Source organism: Colias philodice, chromosome 12 (assembly GCF_061535455.1).
Source record: "Colias philodice isolate Cphi_HAF_F1 chromosome 12, ilColPhil1 Martin Lab GWU primary, whole genome shotgun sequence".
Classification (NCBI taxonomy): domain Eukaryota; kingdom Metazoa; phylum Arthropoda; class Insecta; order Lepidoptera; family Pieridae; genus Colias; species Colias philodice.
The window spans coordinates 9,861,735-9,885,994 of record NC_143097.1 but is presented as its reverse complement, the minus strand read 5'-3'; the positions used below and the strand labels follow the sequence as shown (position 1 = coordinate 9,885,994).

Sequence of the window (24,260 nt, the reverse complement as noted above, 5' to 3'; positions counted from 1 at the left end):
GTTATCTTTATGACTTATTTTAGACCATAAAGAATTATAGATTATAATATTTAGAACCGGACATATTGTAACAAAAACTATTTATTGATTTCGCAGTTGGTCGTAAAAACAATAAGCTCGATAATAATGTTTAATGATTAAAATACTATAATCTTATACTTATTCTCTTTTGTTATATTTATTACAATTTACAGGATTTATTACTACTATGTTACACGCCATTTTAAGATTAAACAAAGGACAATTAAACGTTCTTTTTGTTTCCACTACAATTAACGCAGATTAATTTAAAAACATTAAGGGCGGCCGTACACGGACCGCTTCAAGCAGTTGAGACCGAGCGACCGCTTGAAGCCGCGTCCGCGCGGTGAACTATAGGCATTCATTCACCGCCGTACACGTGACGTCTCGAGCCGTCGCGACCGCTTCAAGCCGTCAACTGCATGACGAAATTCCACCGTGCCGTTGACGGCTCGCGAGCGGTCGTGAGGCATACACCGACAGCTCGAGCCGTTGACTGCGCTAGAGCCGTCGACATCTCCCCCCCCCCCTGAAAATGACTCGACTAGTCAAAAAAATCAACCGCTCGAGCGGTTGGTAGCGACGGCTCGAGCGTTCAACAACCGACGGCTCGAGCAGTTGACGCCGACCGCTCGAGCCGTCCGTGTACGTCGCTCAGCCGTTAATTGCTCGAGCGGTCCGTGTACAGCCGCCCTTTGGTATTACCACAAAACAATTTAAACACAGTCTAACTTTAAACCAGGGATCTGTCAATTTAATAGTTGTATTGTTAATAGAAGATAAATAAATACAAATCGCACTTTTCTACACGACTATACCAAATACCAATGCAGGTGTGATAATAGCAAAGAAATCTGACGCTTGACGGACTGACAAAGAAAACTGTAATTTTATATACATTTACCAGAATGTATATTATACTCTATTACATCAATGAGTGCGCGGGCGTGGGAAAGAAAGCAAGGTGTAATGCATAGCTATCGATTTAAATACTCTATTATAGTGGAGTTTTGTTAATCCGTCAAAGCAATATGGCTATTTATTTCGTGTGAAGTTTGCTTTGTAATTGATGTATGAATAAGTACGAATGGATTTGGATTGATGTTAAATCAGAAAAAAAAAACCTCTGTTAAAATTTATGTAGGGTTAGATTTAATTTTATCTAAATGATGAAGCAATTAACTGGTACATAAATAAGTTTGCGGTGGAATCCTCCCTGTTCTCTGAAATCTCTTTTGTTTTTTTTTGCGAAAAGGGATCAAGTAGTTTGAAGATCTATGAAGCTAAATTTCCTCTCTCTTGCATAGACTAATATTACCTACTGAAAATGAAATGCGACCTTTGAACCGTATTAAAACATGCTAACTATGTACTAGGTAATAAACACGTAGCAATCTCCTAACACGTGACCCAATTCCTAAAAAACATCCCTCCACTCAAATAGTTAAGTTCTCTCGCGTTCATTAAACTAACATTTTAACAATCACAATTTCAAAAGAGCCCTTCCTGTCACTCAAACAAAACGTTCTAAAGAGCTGAGTTGAAATTCATAATTTCCTACTTTCACCGTGAGCTCTCCAAACCCTTTCGGAGGGGTGTTTTCTAAAGAATAAAAAGAGATTAGTTACTTTTTTAGCAAATAATGGGACTAATCTGTACCGTGTAGTGACAAATTGGTGGTGTTACTAGTATTTACCACCCCGTTTGTCACGGGTTTGATTTATGTCACATTATAAACGCATAAGCTGTGTTTGCTTCGCGATTCGGAACATAGACAATGTAGAACAAGGGAGGAAAGGAGTTTGAATAAATTAAAAGAAATACGGAAGGAAATAAGAATATGTATTATGTTAATTTTGGACTATAAAATATATAAAAAAATTTTTTTGTTTATTTTGTAAATATATGCACTCTCTTTATAATATAGTACTTATTTCATTATAATTCGGGATTTTAAATAACAACATATTTCAGAATATAAAATACAAAAGAGTAAGTAAGTTGACTTATTATTTAGATTATTTGACGATTCCCCAATACGCAAATTTTAATTCTACATAATATTATAAACATGAACGTTAATCCGTTTACACTGCAATCCAGACTTCTAGAGAAATTTTTAACAACTTTTCAGCAGTCATAAAAAGGCTTAAAAAGCGATAACCACGAACAATAGTTTTAAAACAAAAGTTTGTAAAATATTTTGTATTTCTGATTCGTGGAATATCTTATCTCAGGACAATGGTTATTGCTAGATGTAACGAAGTTTTTCGTCTATTTAATATAATTATTATTGGATTAATAAAGTTTATTCATAAGAGAATTGCGAAACTGTCCTTATTAATTTAATCAGGCCTTATGTTTATCCGTTTCATATGAATTAATTTTTTTACTCAAATATTTCTATTGCGTAGGTAAAATATACATTATGTTTTCATCAAATACATCGATAATGATAATTATTAATACATACTTCAGTAACAATAAAATAGCCCACCATTGCTATAAAAAATCTCATGAGATACCACATGATTTACGATACATTGTAGAGGTGTTAAGGCCAAACCACAGATTAGAGAATAGTTTGGCCAAACGCAATAAATTTAAAACAGTTGTAATAATACCTATTGCTAGATATGATTGAATAATAAAAAATGGGTTTCTGTAAATAGGACATAGGACACTAGTAAAGATAACTTGATACTGTTTATTTGTACCCGAATATTAAAAAAAAAAAACGTTACCGTCTTCGCTTGTTTTTATTTTAATTATTATTGCATATAATATAGGTAACTGTTAAAACTTTACTCTCCATTACAATTAATTTCATAACTTGACGTGATAACCGAATAATTTGCATATTATTATTCAAATAATAAAAAAATCGTCACTCGTTTTCTGCAATGATTTAACTGGGGCCATTGACATTACAATTGCACGTAAACAAAACGACCTAGAAACAGCCTTGCAATGTAATAATGTCTTGTTTATTAGCCAATTCCTTACGTCATGATAAATAACATTTTTAAGCTCGCAATATGTACTAACAAGGTATACCTACTAACGAAATATTGTAAGCACTAAGCATCTTCAAAAAAAGTCAAATTATTCATGTTATCTATGAACACACGGACAATCTGAGCGGACAATTTTATTGTTATGACGTTTTAATCCAGTCATTGCAACGTCAATATTATCTTTCGTTTTGTAATCCACATTACCATGTGAATTTATAGAACGACCATAAAAATACTTGAACATGTTTTACGATGAAGAACCCTAATGAAACCCGATTTACGACTGCACGCAGTTTTTGAGGTTAATAAAAATATAATACAGTTCTATTATAATCTATGGGCTTGTCAAAATTCATCAAAATGTCACATGTCAAAATGTTAAGTGACAAAATTATTATCGTTAACCTAGTTAAGCGGGAAACGCGCGGATTATAACGGGTTTTTATAACCCCAACCCTTCTAGAACAAAGAGAAAAGAAATATTCGTACAATAATATTCGATCGGATTTGAGGTACACAATAGGCCGAATATTTTCGTCTTCGTAGCGAGATGTTTGAGATATGAGTAGATAGATATATTGTTTGACATCTTTAGATAGTTAAAGCTCGGAAGTGTAACTTCCCGCGTATCTATTTTTTGTTGAAGCAAAGGGTTGTATGAATGGGAAATTAATTGAAGGGTGCTTTGCTAAAAGGGCCACGGTTTGGGGCGAGCTTGATCTAATTTTTCTACGGTTTTGAAACGACTGCTAAGGAGGACAGGAAACGAATTTCACAATAGATACATACTTTAAATTTTATAGTTGATGCGTGCATATATTATGAATTTGCTGAGTTTTTTTAAAGTTATGTTAATGCAATTGCAATTTAATTCCTTTCAAATATGCAAGTTTCTACATAAATATCATAATACAATCGTGTAAGCGTTCGATAAAACTTTATTTGACGTTTCAATAGTTGCCATGTGACCTTATCCTATAAATACAATAATAGCTTATTTTCCCATTTTATCCGTATCTCTAATAAGAAAATATTAATGATAATATGTTTATAATTATGTGTATGATTAAACACTTACCTAATTTAAACGTACTGTCAACTGGTTGAAAAATTATGCTTTAAAACAGTTGCAGATAATATGACAAATAACATGCAAAATATAACACTATCAGTTTAAAATTCAATTACCTAGTCGTTCATTCTATTAACACTTATTATTTTAGCTTCACGTTTACTATTTTAACTATCAACAATATAATGCAATCCAAAATAATTAAAATCTAAGTTATAATATATTTAGTTAGTTAATTTTATTTGTGAACGATTTTTCACTAATAAATTAATACATATTAACAAGCAAACTAATTACATAAGTCAATATTTTAAGTTGTTATAAATAAAATACAAAAGAAACAGAATGTATGTATAATTTTGCGAAACTTGTAAAGTTGGTAGACTTGCATTTTTATTTTTGCGGGAATACGACGCAAGGAATGCAGGGTCGTTGAACCTTATGGCGGGAAAGTAGGATCGGGTGCACGCATAGATTATTAAAAAATATAAACCTTTCAACTGCAATATCGTTTTTTTTAATATTATTTTATTTATTTATTATTAATTGTTTTCTAAATGAAACTGTTCAATTTATTCAAATATAATAAAATTATCTTGATTGATGAAATCATAAAATATTGATTGAACTTATTAACATAACTACTATTTGCAGCTGTAGGTACCTAGGTAACTAAAGTAATAGTGTACTATATCCGTTATAATTTATTGTAAAGGTTCATATTACTTATTAGGTAAGAGCATTTGTGTCGGCGTTCGTTTATATGGAAGTAGGTAGTGGGTACTTAAAAGTTATGGCCTAATTGTTTTCGCAGACGTAAAGCAATAACGGCTTGCAATTCGTCAGAATCGTTCAGGTATTTCTCGTTCGCAGCATTGCCCATAAGCCGCTGCCTTAGGAATGTCGACAGACTAGGTTCGATATAGCCGACGGTAAAAAAGAAAAGCGACATACGATCTCCTTCATCGAGAGCCGCCAGCCAAGTGACGCTACCTAGCTCGATTTTCCACCCACAGAAACCGCCTCTGTACGACCAACTTCGCACACATCTATGTCCGTCGAATGCCGTTGCGCTGATTTCCTTCCTCAAGTATCCCCCCGCACCGCGAGACGCCGGATGATTCGATAAATTCTTTCGTTCTACTGCATTTTTTGTGCAATGTTACTATTCAGACGGCCACAAAAATGACTTGTACTACTGTTGGTAACGTGTGAAGTTGAAGTTACGGCGTATTTTCAGCGTATTTCGTGAATGGCATCAAATTAGCCGGCGAGCGGGGCCACACGCGGGGGGAGACGCGGGACGGGCGCGCCGCGTCAGGCCCGAGCGCCGTCGGCCGGCGACCGCTACGCAGTACGCTACTCGCTCGCAACCTCGCGCGCTAGTCGTGTTCACGGCGTCACACGAAAAGCACGCGCGGCTCTCCTTAGAACCGGCACCCGAATAATGTTTCAGTGTTTGACAAACTCAATCGGAGGTCTCGGAAGAAGTACCGTATTTAATTTACACTGTATAACCAATCGCATATTCTCAGTGAGTGTTACGCAGTGTGTACGGAAAAAACTTTGTCGAAGATTCTGAAGAATCTTGTGTAAAATTGTGTAATTCGCCGGCTGCAGCCGGATTGCGTTTTGCACAAAACTTTTTGGTGAGTGTTTCTTTCTTTTGATGTGTTTAGTGATCCTGTGAAATAATTGTTATAATTTAATAAGATTTATTAAGTGCGGGTAGATAGGTACGTATTTAGTGTATACGACGACGGGGCGTTGTCGATTGCGAACCGAGGCTTGGTTAGGCATTTCTGCGAATTACCGGCATCCAAAATGCTTTCGTAATTTTTGCAATAGACGTAATTGCTGATAGGATACTATTAAATTACTATATCTATACCTACAGGGAAAATGTTCTGTGATATTTCAATCGATATATTAAATATTTTCCAAATTGTTCACACGAAATAAATAATGAATAATATGAGAAATTTATGTATTATTGTTTACTATTGTAGTAGGTAGTAGTAAAAATATTTCACAATTGAAGTTTACAATTGTGACACTTTCCGAGGCAAATAATCACTGATTGTTCTGAGTGCCGATGCCATTTTATTGCTTTATTATTTGCAAATAATATACAAGTCACATAAATATATATACACTGTGAAATGAATACTATAATTTAGAAATTTATATTATATCCAGACATAGAATTGTGAAAGTTATAAAATCAAAAATATTCGATTATTGTTCTCTAATATTTCTCATACCTATGTAATTATCTAAAAATAGGTAAATTGTAGTTGTTTAAAAATAATGAATAAATATTATAGTACATACTTACCTACATAGTAGCGGTAGTAAATTTACAAGAAGTGTAGATTATCAATGTTAATTGCTAATGAACTTAAAAAGACCGTAAATTATTTCATAGGTCCATAATGCGTCTTCAAAATTACCTAAATGCTGTTCATTTTAAAAAAATATGATAAAAAATTTTTGTTAGTGTACAACGTAAATATATATAAAATGACAATATAATATAAAATAATATGATAATGTAATAGAAAAAAATAATATAAAATACGTAGGTACTAATCAGGAAACCGCAATTATAAAATTTGTATTTTCCGGAATTGTCGCACAATAATTAATTTAAGTCTGTCTCGTCCAAGTATGTTTATTATTAATGACCATTAAACAAGTACATAATATTACATAATGTGTGTAAAGGAAAACATCGAAGCGGGAAAATGATGCCAAGCATTTGCCTCTATTGGTAAACAATAACTTCGCGCCATTTTACGTTAGTAAACAGCAATCTTACATTTCTAAAGCTTTAACCTGACTGGGGAACGATTCGCGGAATACAATCCAGGTAGAAAATAAAAAAATGCTTTTGCTAAATGAACAATAACTAATTATTGTTAGATAAACTGGGATAGTGCTCAAGGACGGTATACCCTTTAAAAACGTTTGTTTTCGCATCCAGACTTCAGTCTCAATTCTGGCTTTGTCGTGGACACTTGCTATATTATAGTGTACTAGTGTATGAACGCAAGGGTCATCAGCCTTTGCATTTATTTCATTTCTATTAAACAAGTTTACTATAACAACAACAATAGTGACTTAGTGCAATAGGTGAATTCAATATTATATCATTTTTTTATTTTTTAACTTGGTACTTAGTGAGTTATAGTTAACATTGTCAATGGACATAGTGTTGTGCGATCGTATTTGAATTTTTTTTTAAACTGGTGTAGTTTTTTTTTCTAAAGGATTTTTTTCTTTTGTTGCAGGCGGTGTGCGTGCAACAATCGCGCGCATCGTCCCTGTGATAAGAGGGCCCTGTGATATCGACGAGTTCGTCTTAGCTTTAAAACTAGTTAGCATTTAGGTATACTTTAAAAATGTCGCCACCAATCGACGCTCACATACTCCAGTTCGACGTTTGGGAGTCGCTGGACGAAGAATCAATGAACTTGACACAAACTTCAGAATTCTGGACACAAGTGCAATACGAAGCCGAGAGATTAGACTTAGTCCCACCGGCTAATTTCACTAACTTACTGCAAGAAAGCGAAGGGGATTGGAGGATAACGGAGACTCCGGAAGAGCACAAGGACAATATCGTGCACCACGATTGCATGTGGGCTGGATCATGTATAGATTCGGGGCATCCGAATACGTTCGTTCCAACCGACTTGACAACGGCTGCGCCTGGGCAGAGTGTCCTTCGGAGAGACATGTCGCCGGCCCGGCCTGACACACCGCCCTCCCTGGACGGCGATGAGCCTCCGCAGTTCCGACACGCCGTGGACGTCGCCGGCACCGCTCTGAGACTCCTCCGAGATTCTGCAGCTGTGGCAGCTGACCATTCATACACGCTCGCCCGCCAACATTTCGACTACCTAGGCGTTCAAACTCCATCAGACTCTGGCGAATCAGGTCAGTACCTTCTCCTTTTTACACTAAATGTCTTTTAAATGTTTATTATAGCTGAGAGGTATCACGAATGTCACCTTCATTAAAAACCATTAATTGCCACTTAAACGATTAGAATTTGAAATCGTCATTTTGAAAGTCAAATTGATTTTCCATTCATTGATCGTCGGAAAAAAATAATCGCGTGCGTAAAGGTCTTAGCTTAAGTTACTTCATTTTCATGACTATTAATTTGATTAATTTAAAATTGATTCTATCATTATTAAGTACTTGTAATAACTGTGAGAAATAGTCGATCGGGATTAAGATTAGGAATTAATTAGAAGCGGTATTGTAGTTAGGAAGTCGTTTGACGGTTGTATAGTAAATGGAGTGCGTCTTGGGCGCGTTTTAATTAGAGTTTCAAGAAATGTACAAGATGGGTCCCGGTCGTAGGACGCAGGCGTGATGTCGGAGCGCGGGAAACTGCGTATCGACCGGCGCCCCCCTTGTCTAGACGCACCCGCTTCCGGAACCTTCGCCTTCGACCTTGAACGTCCCAACCTTCCTTAATGCCATCTTCGGGATGTCACACCTAATTACTCTATAGGCTCCTGGAGATCTGTCACTTTGATATCCACTGACAACACGGTGTTATCAGCTCGTAATTCTATTAGGTAGCCATGTTATAGTAGTCAGTTTTTTTTTCCAATTGTATACTTCTAAGTTCTTATATATATCTACTTCAATCTTATTAGTTTGAACGAAAGTGCAAAAATGTACACCCATTATAATTAACATTATTTTCTCAGTTTTAAAAGACGTGGCAAATTTTTCTGGATCAGGAGTCCTGGACGTCCTCTTACAGGGTCCGTAAGGTCGCTCGTGCGTCGACCGGGTCCCGACATTGACGCATCCTCCCAAAGTTCAGGGTTAACAGCCGAACCGTCTGGACGCCCATTAAAATGATGAACGTTCCCCGAAGTTCACCCGTTTTATATTTCGTATTTGATTAGGAATTAGAAATCAAATTGATGTTCAATTAAGCATTGTTCGCTCCGCTTCATTCTTCGATGAAAGTTTCGATGCTAAACTGAAAACTAGCGCAGATTATGCTCAAGACATAGTTTCACTCCTATTAATTAGTTTTCAAATTAGATTGGCACGGCATCTTATTTGAATGATAATAGGTTGCTCGGAGAATAGTTGCGTTCGTGACGTCATGTTTTAAAACTATCGAAGGACTGAATATCATGGAAGCAATTGACGAATGTCGAATCAATGTCGTATAAATATTTCATATTACAACTATACTTACATTGTCTGTTATCACGGCTTTTTAACGATCGTCGATAAGAGCTAGTAAGAAGGTCGCGATGAGCATGCGTTTAAAACGCACTCGGTATAATTATGTTCGTAGTACTTGTTATTCAACATGATTATATAGGTTATAAAGCTAAGGTTAAAAATAAATATAGGTTCATGTTCGCCGCGAGACTGGAGTCTAGTCCGTTACTCCTATAAGAATGCAACGGCACAAAGTGGAATCTCATTGAAGTGGGGCTTGCTTCTCGCCGGACCGGTTTCACCTCGGTACTTATTCTCCGTCTGCACGACAATCTGATAGACATATCTCAAAAGTCAATTACAAGTATGTTATATCCATTAATCAATCGAGTAAATATTTATTGGGTAGTGAGATGAAACTTTGTTGTTCCAATAGGAAATTTTACGGCGCATGCGCGGCTTTATCGCGCCATGCACTGCGAGCCAAGTACGGTTAAAGTTGTCACATTTTTGCGCCAATTTACTGTAACGCAACTATGCCATTATAATTTATTTTATCGCATTCATTTTTACTGGCGTTCTATTTGCCATCGGTGTGGCAACGTTGTGAATAATAAATCACGTTTATTATCAAACACCGTGCGGCTCGAACGCATCGGACATGTAAGAAAATTTTATGTATTTTTTATTGGAATCCGTAAAACGGAACGTTGTCGAGCCTAATCTCGGTTCGCGCTCTATTATTACGAGCTAACCCAATAAACTACACTGATAAGCGTAAACGGCGCTAGGTGCTTTTGACCTGCATATTATCTTGACAGATTGCTCTCGCAAACAATATTTATGACATTTAAATTCTCGGTCCCGTTAAGTAGGCGACTGAAGTAGGGCGGCTCGTATTGTGAGTTCCTTTAAGGGCTATTTAGAGCAATGGATCCGGTTTTGTGTGTCCGAAACGCTGTATCAATCACCGAGGTCACACATTCCACTCTCAATATTAGTTTTAGGTGCGAAATTTTTTTGGCACTTTTAATTTTAAATTGAACTAGCACTTAAACGCGTTGTACAAATATTTGTAGTAGGTACGCGAGACGTGGCAGACATCGCCATAGCAACAGTGTAAATTCAACAGTTTCCGCGTCGAAACCGGTACGCCATTATGACGATCATTTAAAATGTTTTAAAGCGTGTTAAAAGTATAATGATTACGTAAGTAAAGGCGTAGGTACTTTCACAATATGCACTAACATTCGGTACTATGTATGACCTAAATATCGTACGCTATTACTCGCCTACAGCTAGCCTAGCCTACGCCGCTCACATACATGGTCTAGATTAATTATTTATTCTTATTAGACACACATACCTTACATTAATACATGGTTTCGTAAGTGCCTATAAAATCAGTTGGTCGTAAAGGTTATTTGGACGACGTATACCCCTTATTACTATACTATTACTTGTGTAAATTGTGTTAGAGAATATCCCACTTACGTTTTTCATTTTCAACATGATTTATAATACAGCGTTAAAATCAATTTAATGAAATATTAAAACGCTTTTATTGCGTTCGCTGATAAATATATTCACCACGCTACATAATATGTGTTACTAAGATTGTAGATGTACACTGGCCTTGGTGTTATCGCGCGAATATTAAAAGAATTGCAAAGGAAAGATATATTTTCGATTCGTGAAATTCTGGGTCAGTAGGTGATATGATATAGTAAATCTATCACTCGTTTATATCGTGACTTTATGTTCTTATTGGATTAAGGGTATTGTAATTGTCAGGCGATTTAGTTTTTACAATGCTGATAACGTTATCTGTTACATAACGCACTTTGCTATTGATTGTGTTGCTTACAAGTAAAAGAGCTTAGTGCAAATTATACAGACCATTTTACCTGCCTACAGGTCAGCTAGTCGCGTAGTACGCCTACCTAATTTATAGCCTAGATCTAGGCCAAGATTCGGCCAAGTTTATGGTGCAGATTAAAATAATCTTTATCACAGTAGTATTATTAAATACAGAAGTTGTATCAATTTATACGCCTCAGCGGCCCCCGCTTGGCCTTCACAAAACTATCAATACCGATAAAAATAATACTTGTCATAGTAACATACATTTGTATTGTCTTATCACGCAAAAGTTTAAGCAAGTAGGCGCGATAACACCACGGCAACGAGATAAATTCAGTCACCTTGATCTCACCGAAATAAGTTTTTTTTTTAATATTACGAATTATACCAATACTAGATTTCCGCCCGCGGCTTCGCCCGCGTTTGCAAAGGAAAACCCGCATAGTTCCCGTTCCCGTGGGATTTCCGGGATAAAAACTATCCTATGTGTTAATCCAAGTTGCCCTCTATATGTGTGCTAAATTTCATTGTAATCGGTTCAGTAGTTTTTACGTGAAAGAGTAACAAACATCCATACATCCATACATCCATACATCCATACATCCATACATCCTTACAAACTTTCGCCTTTATAATATATATTAGATATTAGATATTAGATATTAGATATTAGATTTGACTTTACATTTTCTTTTGTGGGTATGAATAAATACATGATATAGTTATTACTTATTAGTACAAATATTACAAAGCACATTTGTCATTCATATACTATGAAAATGTCGTAATTCAAACGCGTAATTGAATGCTAATCTTTAATTGATTAATTACGTTCATTAATGCTATTCGGTATTTTTCCTAAAACCATACATATTTAACATAAAATCGGAGGACATCACGTGACCGTTCATTCCTAGCCAAGTTGCCCAATGTTGAATATTTAAGAAATCTAAACTCTTCGCTACCACGACAACATATGAAATCGCTTATTGCGTGTTTTCATAAAATATTTATGTCTTGTGCCTCGTATGTTCACACGGTGATAAGGCCACGTTGAATATATTGATATTACCAGTTTTATATATCGCGATGGGTGTGGTGATCGGTTGGTTACAGAAAATTAGTGACGCAACACAACCGGTTTCCAAAAAAAGACTCCGGAAACTCCTCGTTGGAGCGGTTGGGGTCTCGATGGTCTACTCTTGACCTCGTTGACATTTAGATAGGTCATTATTGTGCTTTGTATTTTAATTAATGGCACAGTTGCCGACGATTCACATCCTCATTATAAAAGCCATTCAATTTAAGATCGTCTTTCTGTATTAATTAAGGCAAATAAAATGCGCGTAAAATTATAAATTTCCATTAATAGCCGTATAATAGAGAATACGCAAAAAGATAATTTTTTCCACGCGCACGTTCGCCCATGAACTTCCGTACAAACTTCGTCAAGGCCGAGTCGAACGCCCAATCGATCCGCCATAACGCCTGCCATAAATTACCACGGCCTGTTTTAGAAGGCAGCGAGTTTGGAGTGCTAACCGCAGCCCAGATGACCGACTTTTCTCGCTTGCGTAATATTCCAAAAATACCGCCTAGTTGTTTTAAGTCGCACGCTTGTTCATAGCGAGACTAAATACTTTGAGGTACTTAAAAGTTGTGACTGACAAGTGACATGTGATGGGAAACGCCCTAAACATTTGTGGGTAATAAGTATGAAGTAATTTTGGGCAAAGCTGTGTTTTTAACATTTAATTATCCTAAGTTGTTTCCGGTCGACGGTTGAGCAATGAGAAAGTGTACTATTAAAAATTACAAGCGACGTCTTGTAGAACTGGTGCGCTTCGTATCGAAACTAATTAGCATTTCACTAGACATTAAGTATACAGGTTGATATAATAATTTAAGCGTATTATCGATGCGTTAATCGCGGAGCAACGAAAGAATTTCTTTTGCAAATTACGTCTTGCGTTATCTAAATCTATCCTATATTAAACGTGATATCGGCTTAATTCGTCCGTAGCCGATAATCAATATAATGAGCGTACCTTCGGAACGTATTTCGGGTTCGATAATAAAACTGCTCAGTCACTTCCAAAGTCTTTCGCAGTGGAAGTCCATTAAGCAGAGCGATGCTGCAGCAGCATTAGAATTACTTTTTTATGAAATACGGCGGGCGTATCAAACAGGTTGTATAGGATGGCGTGAGCCGCGAGCGCGTCACGATAATTTTTAATTATCGCGCTCAAATGCCAGTGAACTTGGCCTCGGATCGAAGTCAGCGGAGCGTGTGGCCCCAGCCGTAGCAGGTCACACTTGACGACATCATTGTTACTACTGCATTCCACTCTCGAAACCACGATAAGTGGACATGTGCCTGATATGATAAGAACCGAGATTAGTCATTTTTGCCGCTAGTCATACGCCTGTTTCAAATTCAATGAATTCAACCACATATTTATAAACATATATTTCAATAGTGCAAACAATTAATTGCATTTATGTAAATGTAAATCGGGAATAGAATCAGGATTTTCTGTTAAATGCATAATACAATTACTCCGGCGCTCGGAATCTCACAAGTGTTCATTTAAACGTTAATTGGAAACAGACAGGCCAAGTCGTAGACAATTACCGCGGCTGAACAATCTCATTGAAATCCCCTTTCACTTAGATCAGGAAAGAGTTTGTTTCTAACTCACTAATTTATTTAAATTGTACGACGGTTATAATTTTGTGATATGCAAATAATTTTCAAACTATTTCAAGCATCGAATTAAATGGGATATTATACCAGTAAAACCTCATGGGAACCCATTAGACAATCAAGGAAGTTGTATTCACGGCGGGAGTATTAGATAAACCTGTTTCGATTACACGTATGTAGTTTCGAACCGCGAATTCAATACGTCTCGAGTCTAGACTATAAGATTAACTGTGCTATGAGTCATTGTGTTCTCACGGTGAGACAGATGGTACCTAGAAATTGTGACTAATCTATCGAGTGGGAGATTGCACGACACTGCCACAGCTGTTTTCAAAACGGCAATTGCATCTCATAAACTCGCGCGATCAGCTCTTCCACAGTAGATAATAAATTAGTATCGCCAACCGATCGTTAAAAAGTGGATTATGATCTAGTTTAATGGAATTGCAACGTCGCGGTATCCGAGAATCGTCTCGAGTGATGTCGATATAATAGATATGCAGTAGACCGGAGATCGCCGGCGGGCCGCGACAATACCAGGCGTATCGTTTACATGCCGGGCTCGTAACAAATACTCTAGGCGACCGTTAATCTCTATGGCGCCAGGGGAAAAGAGAAAATCGTCACGTGAAAACCGAGCCTCATACAATGGATCCTTCACGCCTACATTTAGACGTCACACACTCTGTTTGACGATCGGCGCCTGAAGGATAAAATTAGACCGACGAGCTGCTGCGATAAGCGGCTACGCAACTATGCGGAAATCGAATAAAAAGATTGCGTTGGTGTGTAAATTTATCGTCGCTTAGTCTGATTATGCGATTTTATTTCGTATTTTGCAAATTACACTGACGTCCCTGAAATTGCGCCGTTCCGTAATCGAACAGCTGCCCACGTTACGCTTCTATTTCTGGTTAACGGGATGAAAACGAAAGTTAATTTTATTTGTATTAGGAGGTGGTTGCGTCAAGCCTTTGAACCGCTGACATAATTATTTGTTGCTGTAACTGGATAGCGTCGGCGCATACGGTGATTTCCGCGAAATATGCGGCTCGTAGTGCATAGTAAATATGACACGGCCGAGCGGCCAGATACTTTACTACATCCGCAGTCGAATACGAGATTATCTACGTTCATTCATAGAAATAGCATTGTCGGTATTGCTGTCCTCAACAATCTTTCCGTTAAATTGCAATGGTTGCAGAAACGATCGGAATTTAGGCCGAGTTTCCGCTCGACTCAAATTACATACTTAAGACATTCTAGGCGTGCACCTAGTTCACTCGCTCTTATCGTGCTTTACTCAATCCTGTTCATTTGGGAGACTTAGTCCTATGGCTTTGTTTCTAGAAAAAACAGGTATATTATATATATTGGAGACGCCCGTGTTGAGGCTGTCACTTTTGAGGCCACCAACTCCGTACGTGTCCAACAAATATTTTATTCAGTGTATATAGGTATATAATTGCGTCAATAGGTTTAAATATAAATATAAACGTTCGTTAATATAAGTAGGTAATATAAATTGTATATTGCATAAATTAATATTCGGGAACGTATGAGCGGGAAAATGAAATCAGAAAGCTGAAAGGTAGTTCCGTAGAGGCAGAGAGACGCCGGAAAGCGTGTCCACCGGTTGATAACCCAGCGTCCATTGAGTGCGGACGCTGCGGTAGAAACCGCGCACGCGCTCTCGTTTTGGCGCGAATATCCATGACGTCAGGCGTCTGGATCGATGTCGACAGACGCTGCGGTAGTACGGCGGGGTCGACGGCCTCCCCCCTTCTCACACCTATACACCCTCCCACCTGACTACTGCAATCGCATCCCGACCACATCTAGACTCACTCATAACTATCTATAATGACTACGACAATCGCCCGCCTTTTATGGTGATGCGAACGCAACGAACGATCTATGAATGAAAGTATGCAGGGAATGGAGCCTCGCATACGGGTTTTATTTGTCGCTGCAATTGTGTGCGATACACAACAAAAATACCATTCTTTAATTAATGACACAAGTTTTTTTACACATTATCATTTAGCCGATCGCCTTGAATGGAACTCGGTTTTAACGAAACTTTTTCTATTGTTGCAGAGGAGGAAATCGATGTGGTATCACTTGGAACGTCACACCAGCCGTTGGCTTCGACGTCCCATGTACGCGTGGATTGCTATCCGCGCGTGTCTTCGGCTCCCGAAAGACACCACATACAGTCTTCGGTGGAAGTGAACATGACCCCCAGACCGGTAGCTAGAAAACGTTTAATACCACCTACAGGCGTCACCGCTGCTTCGGTGCCCCGGCGGCGGAGAGGCCCCGGCAGACGCGGACGCTCAAACACTGACACGGACTCGGAAGCCGAGTCTCCCGAGATCGAACGCCGCTCCATACACAACGATATGGAACGCTTACGGCGGATCGGCCTCAAAAATCTCTTTGACGAACTTAAAAAGCAAATACCGGCGACGAGAGACAAGGATCGCGCGCCGAAAGTGGTGATCTTGCGCGAGGCGGCCGCTCTGTGTCGCAAACTTCGGGAAGAAGAACTGGAACGCGAATATCTTAAAAAGCAGCAGAACAAGTTGATCACCAAGCTGAAGAAACTGCGCACGATGCTGTCGGCGCGCTACCGCCCGTACTGAGCGCGTGCCCGTGCGCGTAGGTAATAGTTTCTTGAGAGCCGCGGTCTTCCGTGTGACGCGTATGGACTGACTTACCTTCTTTGGCGAACGATCCCATCCCGTTCAATTTTGTACAATATATTTGTAACATAACGACGACGATCATTCTTCGAGTGTGTATCGATATAGGTCGAGCGGGAGTTTGAATCGTTTGTTAAATATTGTATTTAATCAGCTTTTACGGCTTACTCTGCTTCTGTGGATCGCGTGTAAAGTAAAGTAGCTGTGCAGCAATAACTGTGGGTTTGATTTGCTCAAACGATGTATTGCGGTGCCAAAGTGAGCCATAAAGCTGTTGTTGATAAATCCTAAGTCTTCAGTGAAATATTCTTAAATAGTAACAGACTGCTTCGTAAACTAGTAGACTGGTTTTACCTCTGAATTTTTTTTTGATTCATTAATAATAAAATAGTACAGAACGGATACAGATTTACCTACTTGATGTTGACTATTTAACCGAGATACAATGACGTAACTTTTTTTATTAAGAATAGCTGGTTCAGGCAGTGTAGGGCAGGGGCGTGTGGCAGTCTGTATATTAACGACGCTGTACATAAGATCGGTAGTGATATAGTCTGAAGTATAGGCTGGCTGGAGTTTGTTGGCTTTACGGATAGCTGTTGTGGAGGCGCTGGCCATTATATATGTTTTCGGCCCGGTTCGTAGGAATTTTCTCTTTAATCCCATACCTCGCTTGTTGGGCGAGACGGGTAGTGATGTCAATATTGTTTTAACTTGATATTATTATAAGTCTAAACTACTTAGATTAGTTCGCTTATGGTTTTGTAGTGTTTTTGTTATCTGTAAATTTTAACAATTTTACATGTTTTTTATATGTTAGTCGCGCAATTAACTCAGATTCACTTAACACCATATAAATTTTGGACCATAGTAAGCAATAATTATAGATTTTATAAATTGCACCGCCCTTATTGCATTTTATACATAACTAAGTTATTAATATTTTATAATAATGATCGACTCGAGCACGCGTATGTCAATAAAATTTCGAGTTTTTATAATGCCATAGACAATTTGATTTTACAGTCGTGGCACTGATTAATAATTTATGCCAATGAGACAAAATAAAGGGTCCGAGGTGGAATTTAATATGCGTGTTAAAATGTATTATCATTGCATTCTCATTATTATCCATTTTAACATCGTGTAAGTGTATTCGAACTTTATTTTACAAAGCTAAAATAAAGTTTATATGTAACATGATAATATATCGATATTCATTTATTTTTACGCTAATTATTCCAGTGATTAAACCAGTGAATTATAATCTCAGTGACAAATGTCCGTTTAAATAGACTGTGTATTTTGATAATAACATCAAAACCTACGTTTGCAGGTGACCCGAATAGGGTTCTAACATAAAATAACCACGAAATAGTTCCTCATAGTACCTACTAATAGAAAATTTTGCATTTTCTTTTTTTATTATATAATATTTTTATTGCAGTAAGTTAGTGTATCGCGATAGTTAAGATAAACTCGATAAAGCCTGGCCGGAAAGGGTCGCTGGCTAGGCATAGTGTACAGAGGCGAAGATTTGTTATTGTTTCTGGTCAGGCTTTGAAAAGGTTGATGTTTTATCAAGCACATGGTCAACAGATATGTAAATTTGAAGGCTTTAATTGTGTGCGGAATGTGCCTTGCTATGTACATATATTATATAAAAATAATAATATTAGGTTTATACTCGAATTAGTTGCAAAAAATATTTTTTGTGAGAAATATTATCTTAGTAATAGCGTTGTTCTTATAAGTAGCACACGAAGAGGTTTAATAGGTATCGTGTTAAAGATTCGCAGTTTATCTTCCAGTAGGTGTAAAGTGTACATAATAGGGTATAGGACGTAGGTGTATTTCATCTTTTTTTTATATTAACAAGTATTTTTTTCTAGTAATTGTTTTAATTTTTTTTTTTCATAACTGGAGAGTTACGAATTCTCGAATGTTGTACCTGCATTTAATTTTTTGTTAATCTTGACATAAATAATAAAGATAGATGATTTAGTTATTTGAAAATAACATTGGTTTCTTTGTGGTGATAACGTTTTAAAAAATAGTTTTCACGTAAGAAAAAGTCAGTAGATAACGGTTAATGATAAGGAAAGCCAGCTTTATAATCGCTAGTAACAGATCAAGATAATTTTAAACGAACGAATCAATGCACGTTATTTGTCAAGGCACATTTCCAACACTGCCAAACGAAATAGAGAAATAAATCTTACCTAGCAACTTCGTTTGTATATTTTAAAATTAAGATTGGGATGATTAAGTCATGTTATAGTTTAATTTTTATTACATTTTTTCTTGTAAAGTATCCGTATGTAAGATCTAACCGTCGTTTGCTCGAAGGGACCAGTCGAAGGGGTGTATAATTTTTTTATTTGAGTGTCGATTGGTGTGTTTAAAGATGGAGGCCGGTGGCCAATGGTGCGTTAGATGCGCAGGCGACGGTTGTACGCACGTCGCTACAGAGAATGCAAGGCGCAAAATAGATTCCGCCTAATATTAATGTTGCACTTTGCAATCTTTGAAGTGACGTTTTAATTATCCATGATAATGTGTACTTACCACGTCCTGAGTTTTTTGGATACTATTATTATGAGGAGAAAAGTTTTTTTTTTGGTTTTTGTTCCTTAATTATTTGTATCAAAAACATTAAGATAATCATTAAATATGATAATAAATGAAGGTCGGACGAAAGCAGAGCTCGGAAGCAGTTGGCTATTGATTGTGATTTTTATATGTTTTTGGTGTAGTTTGGGGTAAGGCTGAATTAGCGTGTAGATTCTGTGATTTTATGTACCTGTGTGGTACGATGGGAAGTGTTTCCTAAACTCTGCTTTTTTCGGCTGCAAAAAAAATATGGCTGCATTTTTATTTTTACTTCCTTTCCTTTACCCTAAGAAAACACACGCACATTTACGACTAGACAAAGAAACAACAAAAAATGATTTAAATTAACTTAAATTATTTACATGTTACATTTCTAATTTTTATGAAAAGGTTACGTCATAGCTCAACCTATTTTTTTTTCAAAGTACATAATTCTATTCTAGAACTATATTTTTGTCATGTAATTACCAAAACAATTGCCTATAATAATTGAAATTAAAATTCACAAAACACTTTCATTCAGTCTAGTCATCTAGACATGTCACACACATAACAAAGGCTACTAATTTGAATATTTTAATGATTAGGTTTTTTTTTCTATTAAAATATACATTATCAAGTAGAAACAAAGCAAATATATTTTAAAGAGGTGTGTGATATGATTGAAGCTAAAAATTAAAATATTTAAGTAATACATACTATGTACATATATACTTAATAAATTATCTAGCCTTCGCCACAACTTTGCACCTTATATGAATTAAAATTTAAAAACATAGATATGGAATTATTTTATTGGATAATATAGGTAGATTAGATATTATCTCTATTCCTTATTCCATACCAAATTGAAACTCATTAGAGAATGCATTTAAGTACTTCAAATTTCAATAGTGGCACGCCTTCGCTTCGTCTTATATTAGGAAATCCATACATGCTCTAAGGGAAATCCACATTTATAATAGTAAAGATTAGCATAAATTTGATTTTTTTATTGATACGGATGTCAATATTTTAACATTAATTACTTATATTAGAATATATTTATTAGAATAATTATAACATTAAAACGCAAGTTACTAGGCATTTTATTGTCAGATATGTAAATAGTTTACTTACAATATAAATAATAGTTTACCTACTTATTATAAACGGTACCTATTGTAATTTATAATGTAGGTACATATATAGCTATAAACAAATTAAATGAACCACGCTATAATAATAATTAAGAATGCAATGCAATACATATATTATATACAATATATTATAGAACTCCTTGATAAAACTTACTTCCTCACGCGATAAGCAAGGGACAATATTGTGGAAAACTATGACCCAATAAGTAAACGCAAGTAAACAATAATTATGCAACTAAGAAAATTTATCAAAGAAAACTAAATACGTGACGATATTTACTATGAAAACACAAGGAAAACACGAAGTTATTTGAAAACAAACAAATATTTATATAAATATTCGATGACATACTCAACGAATTTACTTGAAACGAAACGCATCACTCAATCCTTCAAGCTTCAACATCAAAACAAAAGTGAAGTCAGTTACGTGTCACGTGTGTGAAGTTTGTGTTTGTGCGCGATGGCTCTTCGAACAGTAATATCTTCCAAAATACCCATGGTGATTATATTAGGTGCTACAGGAACAGGGAAAACTAAACTTAGTTTGGAATTAGCTCAAAGATATGGAACAGAAATAATCAGTGCCGACTCAATGCAAGTAAGTATTTTCTAACCTCAAAACTTGTTTTTGTACGAGTTTAATCGGATGTTTACAGGAGTATACTATTTTGTGAGTATAAATTTGTAAAATGTATAAACGATTATATACGATAGTTGTATAAAAAGGTGAAAATATCAAGATTCGGTTGAAAATAACTTCAAACAAAATGTAGTAAATATAACCTCACGTAATTTCGTCATAATTGGTAGATATAAAATATTAAAATTGTTATGAAAATATGTTATAATATAGAAATAAATAATTATAACTAGCTTACTTTTATAAATGTCCATATTTTATAAATAACATTTGTTTAGAAGATGCATTATTCTATCTAAGCTCATTAGATAAAAGGTCAACAATGACAAATTAAAACGTGATAAATTTGTATTTAGAGTAAAATACAATAATCTTTCAACAGTATTTATTGGTATATTATAGATATCCTATAATGTCTATTTAGACCTCATTCACTACATCTTGCTTGAAATCTATATGATTTTGTCCTTTCAATTTTTAACAACTACATAAATATATGTATAGCAAACCTGCGTATCGTTTATTTGTCAAATTTCATTTAAATTGACCTATATTTCTATTTGTATCATGAAATAAAGAAATTAATGAATTTTTCCAGTACACATGCCTCGTTCAACGGTAAAATAAATACAGAAAGAAGAATGTATGGATACATTATATGTAACTCGTATGACTGAAATAATGTAGAAAAATATATCAAAAGTTCACAAAAAAAACTAAAAATTCAACATTTTTGGAGACAAATGTTAACGGAATGAAAAATCAGTGTTTAAACTAAAACACTGCTCGGCAAAGTTTAGCCTCAACTGTGTCACAGCTATAGAGTACCAATGGATAAAACTATAATAATCATAATCATGAATTCATCTCAATATTCAAATGATAGCATTGATAGAAGTATGCAATGTATTTAGCAAGTCCGCTAAATGATTGACAAAAGTGTATAAAGTAATCATCAATAATTTATTATAATAAGAATAATATATTTTTCAGTGGAGAGTTACAGCTTAAGTATTGTAGACGGAAATGCTCACACTAGAAAAAAAATGAGTTAGCGACTTAAGCGGTGCCAAAGCGTGGCTTGAAGATGAAGATTGACATTTTATCAAATCATAATGATGAGCGAGCTTTAGGGTGAAGTTCAACGTTGTTGTGCTCAGTATTATATACAATTAAGAATGAATTTAAGAAAACTATAATGCAAAAATATTCAACGATTAATCAAATAATTAATAATAAGCCTTCATTTTTCCATCTCTCAAAATATTTTATATGTTGTATTAGTTGATAATATGTAGTCTGTTTTCATCATAATGTTAGTATGGTAATTTATTTATGTTAAATATATTATCACATTAGAATAAAGGATTCCTCACTTTTCTTTTACACTTTTTCCTTCCTTTTCCTTATCCTTCCGCGCAGTCCTTAATGTCATGTCATCACCAGATTTTGATAGATCATCCAACAAAAAATAAAACTCAAATAGACATTAAATTACTATTTATTTTGTAAAGTCAGCAACATTATTCTTAACTTTAAAATTTCTTATTTTTTGCTTATAATTAATTAGGTATTTGTACTATCTTGCTTTTTTTGTGTTTTGACTTTTGATCACAAATTTATAGATCAGTTATTATGTTTTGTTGTGCAACATTCTATAATACTAAATATTGTGCAATATTCTTCACTAAACATAATATGTGTACATAATTAATGCACTTATGTATGTATATAATCAGTGGAATGTAAGTTTTAGTGATAGTACAATATCTTGCCTTTCCATGAGATAGATCAATTGTCCGAAAACTCTACAAAATTCATGAAAATCATATTATATTATTGGTTTGTCATGTCAATAAGTAATACTTAATTATCAATTTAGTCCATTAGGGATAGGTTTTACGGACATCTAGAATCTAGATTCTGGATTTATATCCGTTATGAAACAGAAGGAATGTCACTGTTAAAGGGAATTAATAGGCATCAAATTAATAGATTCTAAATTTGGCTATTAGAATATTAAACAAATTAAGTACTTTTTTATTTTTTGTCCAAACAAGTTTTAACGCCATAAACTTAATTTTCTAAAACCATGTTTGATGTCAATATAAATTTAAAAAATACTGAGCTAGATTTTTTCTTTTGTATGCTTTACTTACATGATAACGAACATTAAAACGAATATTATGATATTTTGAATACTTGTACATACATAAAAATATATATTTCAGCTTTTAAATAGGAAAGCTCAAAAAAAATTAGAAGGTATAAATTTATCTTCAAGTTTTGTAATGAATACAAAAGAGATAATGAAAATGAAATAACGGGAAGGAACTAGACATCAGTGACACATAATTTAGTTTCAAAATTGGCGGTAAAAATGACACTTCCGCCATGTTTTCTCCCGCCGAGGGTTCCATAGACAATAAGAAAGCTAGTTCACGACCCTTCCGCCTGTGTCGTGCAGATTTTATAACGTTTACTTAACCATTTTATTTGCATCTTTGTAATTACATTATTTTTGTGCACCACTGACGATGATCCCGTAAAATTTATGTATAATATCAATTATTTTTAATTGAATGGGAGCTCTGTTTAGACTTTAGGAAGGGAAGAAAAAGGTATTGTTTTGGAGAAATGTCTTATTTTCTAACAATTGTTTAAATAACGAATGATACAAAATTCACTGGAATTAAAGTATTTATTAGATTTTTTTATTTCTCAAAAAATACCTAATTACAGCATTTAAATTAAGTTTTTACATTTGATACGTTGTCAGACGATACCTTGAAAGATAGCGTGAATAGTGCAGCATGATATTACGAATACAGGAATGGATATCACAACATGAGAATTGAGATACCAGTTACCACGCTAAAAATATAATTTTTAAATTATATTTTATGTATTATTACTCATTATGATCCGTCATAAAACACACTTCATACCACCCACCGGCATGTGCGCTTATTATAAAATTACATTATATGGCAACATTGTTGTAAATAATCGCTTGAGATTACTTTTAGATACGACTAATTACTTTTTTTACCATAAATCGTAATAATTTGGAAACGGAGGAATATAATATTTAATTCTGACTACGATCCGTGACTTTTCCCGTATTCTATTCCAACTAATAAAAATGCATTATTTAACACTCCAAGCCACATAAGAGTCAAAAAAGACGTGTGGCACTCGGGGACTGCCGCGGTAAAGCATAGCATAGCATAGCATGCCATCAAGCCACACCTCCGTGCCCGTCGGAGTGG

At 35.4% G+C, this 24,260-nt stretch overlaps 2 protein-coding genes across 2 annotated transcripts in view; both read left to right on the top strand.

Moving 5' to 3' along the window:
* Window positions 1-5,433: 5,433 nt before the first annotated feature.
* On the top strand, window positions 5,434-19,456 carry LOC149484243 (uncharacterized). The gene is made up of 3 exons (XM_089701731.1): window positions 5,434-5,759; window positions 7,404-8,052; window positions 15,986-19,456. Exons 2-3 carry the CDS (start codon window positions 7,515-7,517, stop codon window positions 16,531-16,533), a joined length of 1,086 nt encoding a protein of 361 aa, XP_089557857.1. The 5' UTR covers window positions 5,434-5,759; window positions 7,404-7,514; the 3' UTR covers window positions 16,534-19,456.
* A 1,287-nt stretch (window positions 19,457-20,743) lies between these two features.
* LOC149484242 (uncharacterized) overlaps window positions 20,744-24,260 on the top strand; it is a 203,033-nt gene continuing 199,516 nt past the window's right edge. Inside the window, exon 1 of the mRNA XM_089701823.1 lies at window positions 20,744-20,946. Within this exon, the coding sequence (XP_089557949.1) occupies window positions 20,809-20,946 (138 nt within the window). The 5' untranslated portion in view covers window positions 20,744-20,808. The remainder of the gene's footprint in view (window positions 20,947-24,260) is intronic.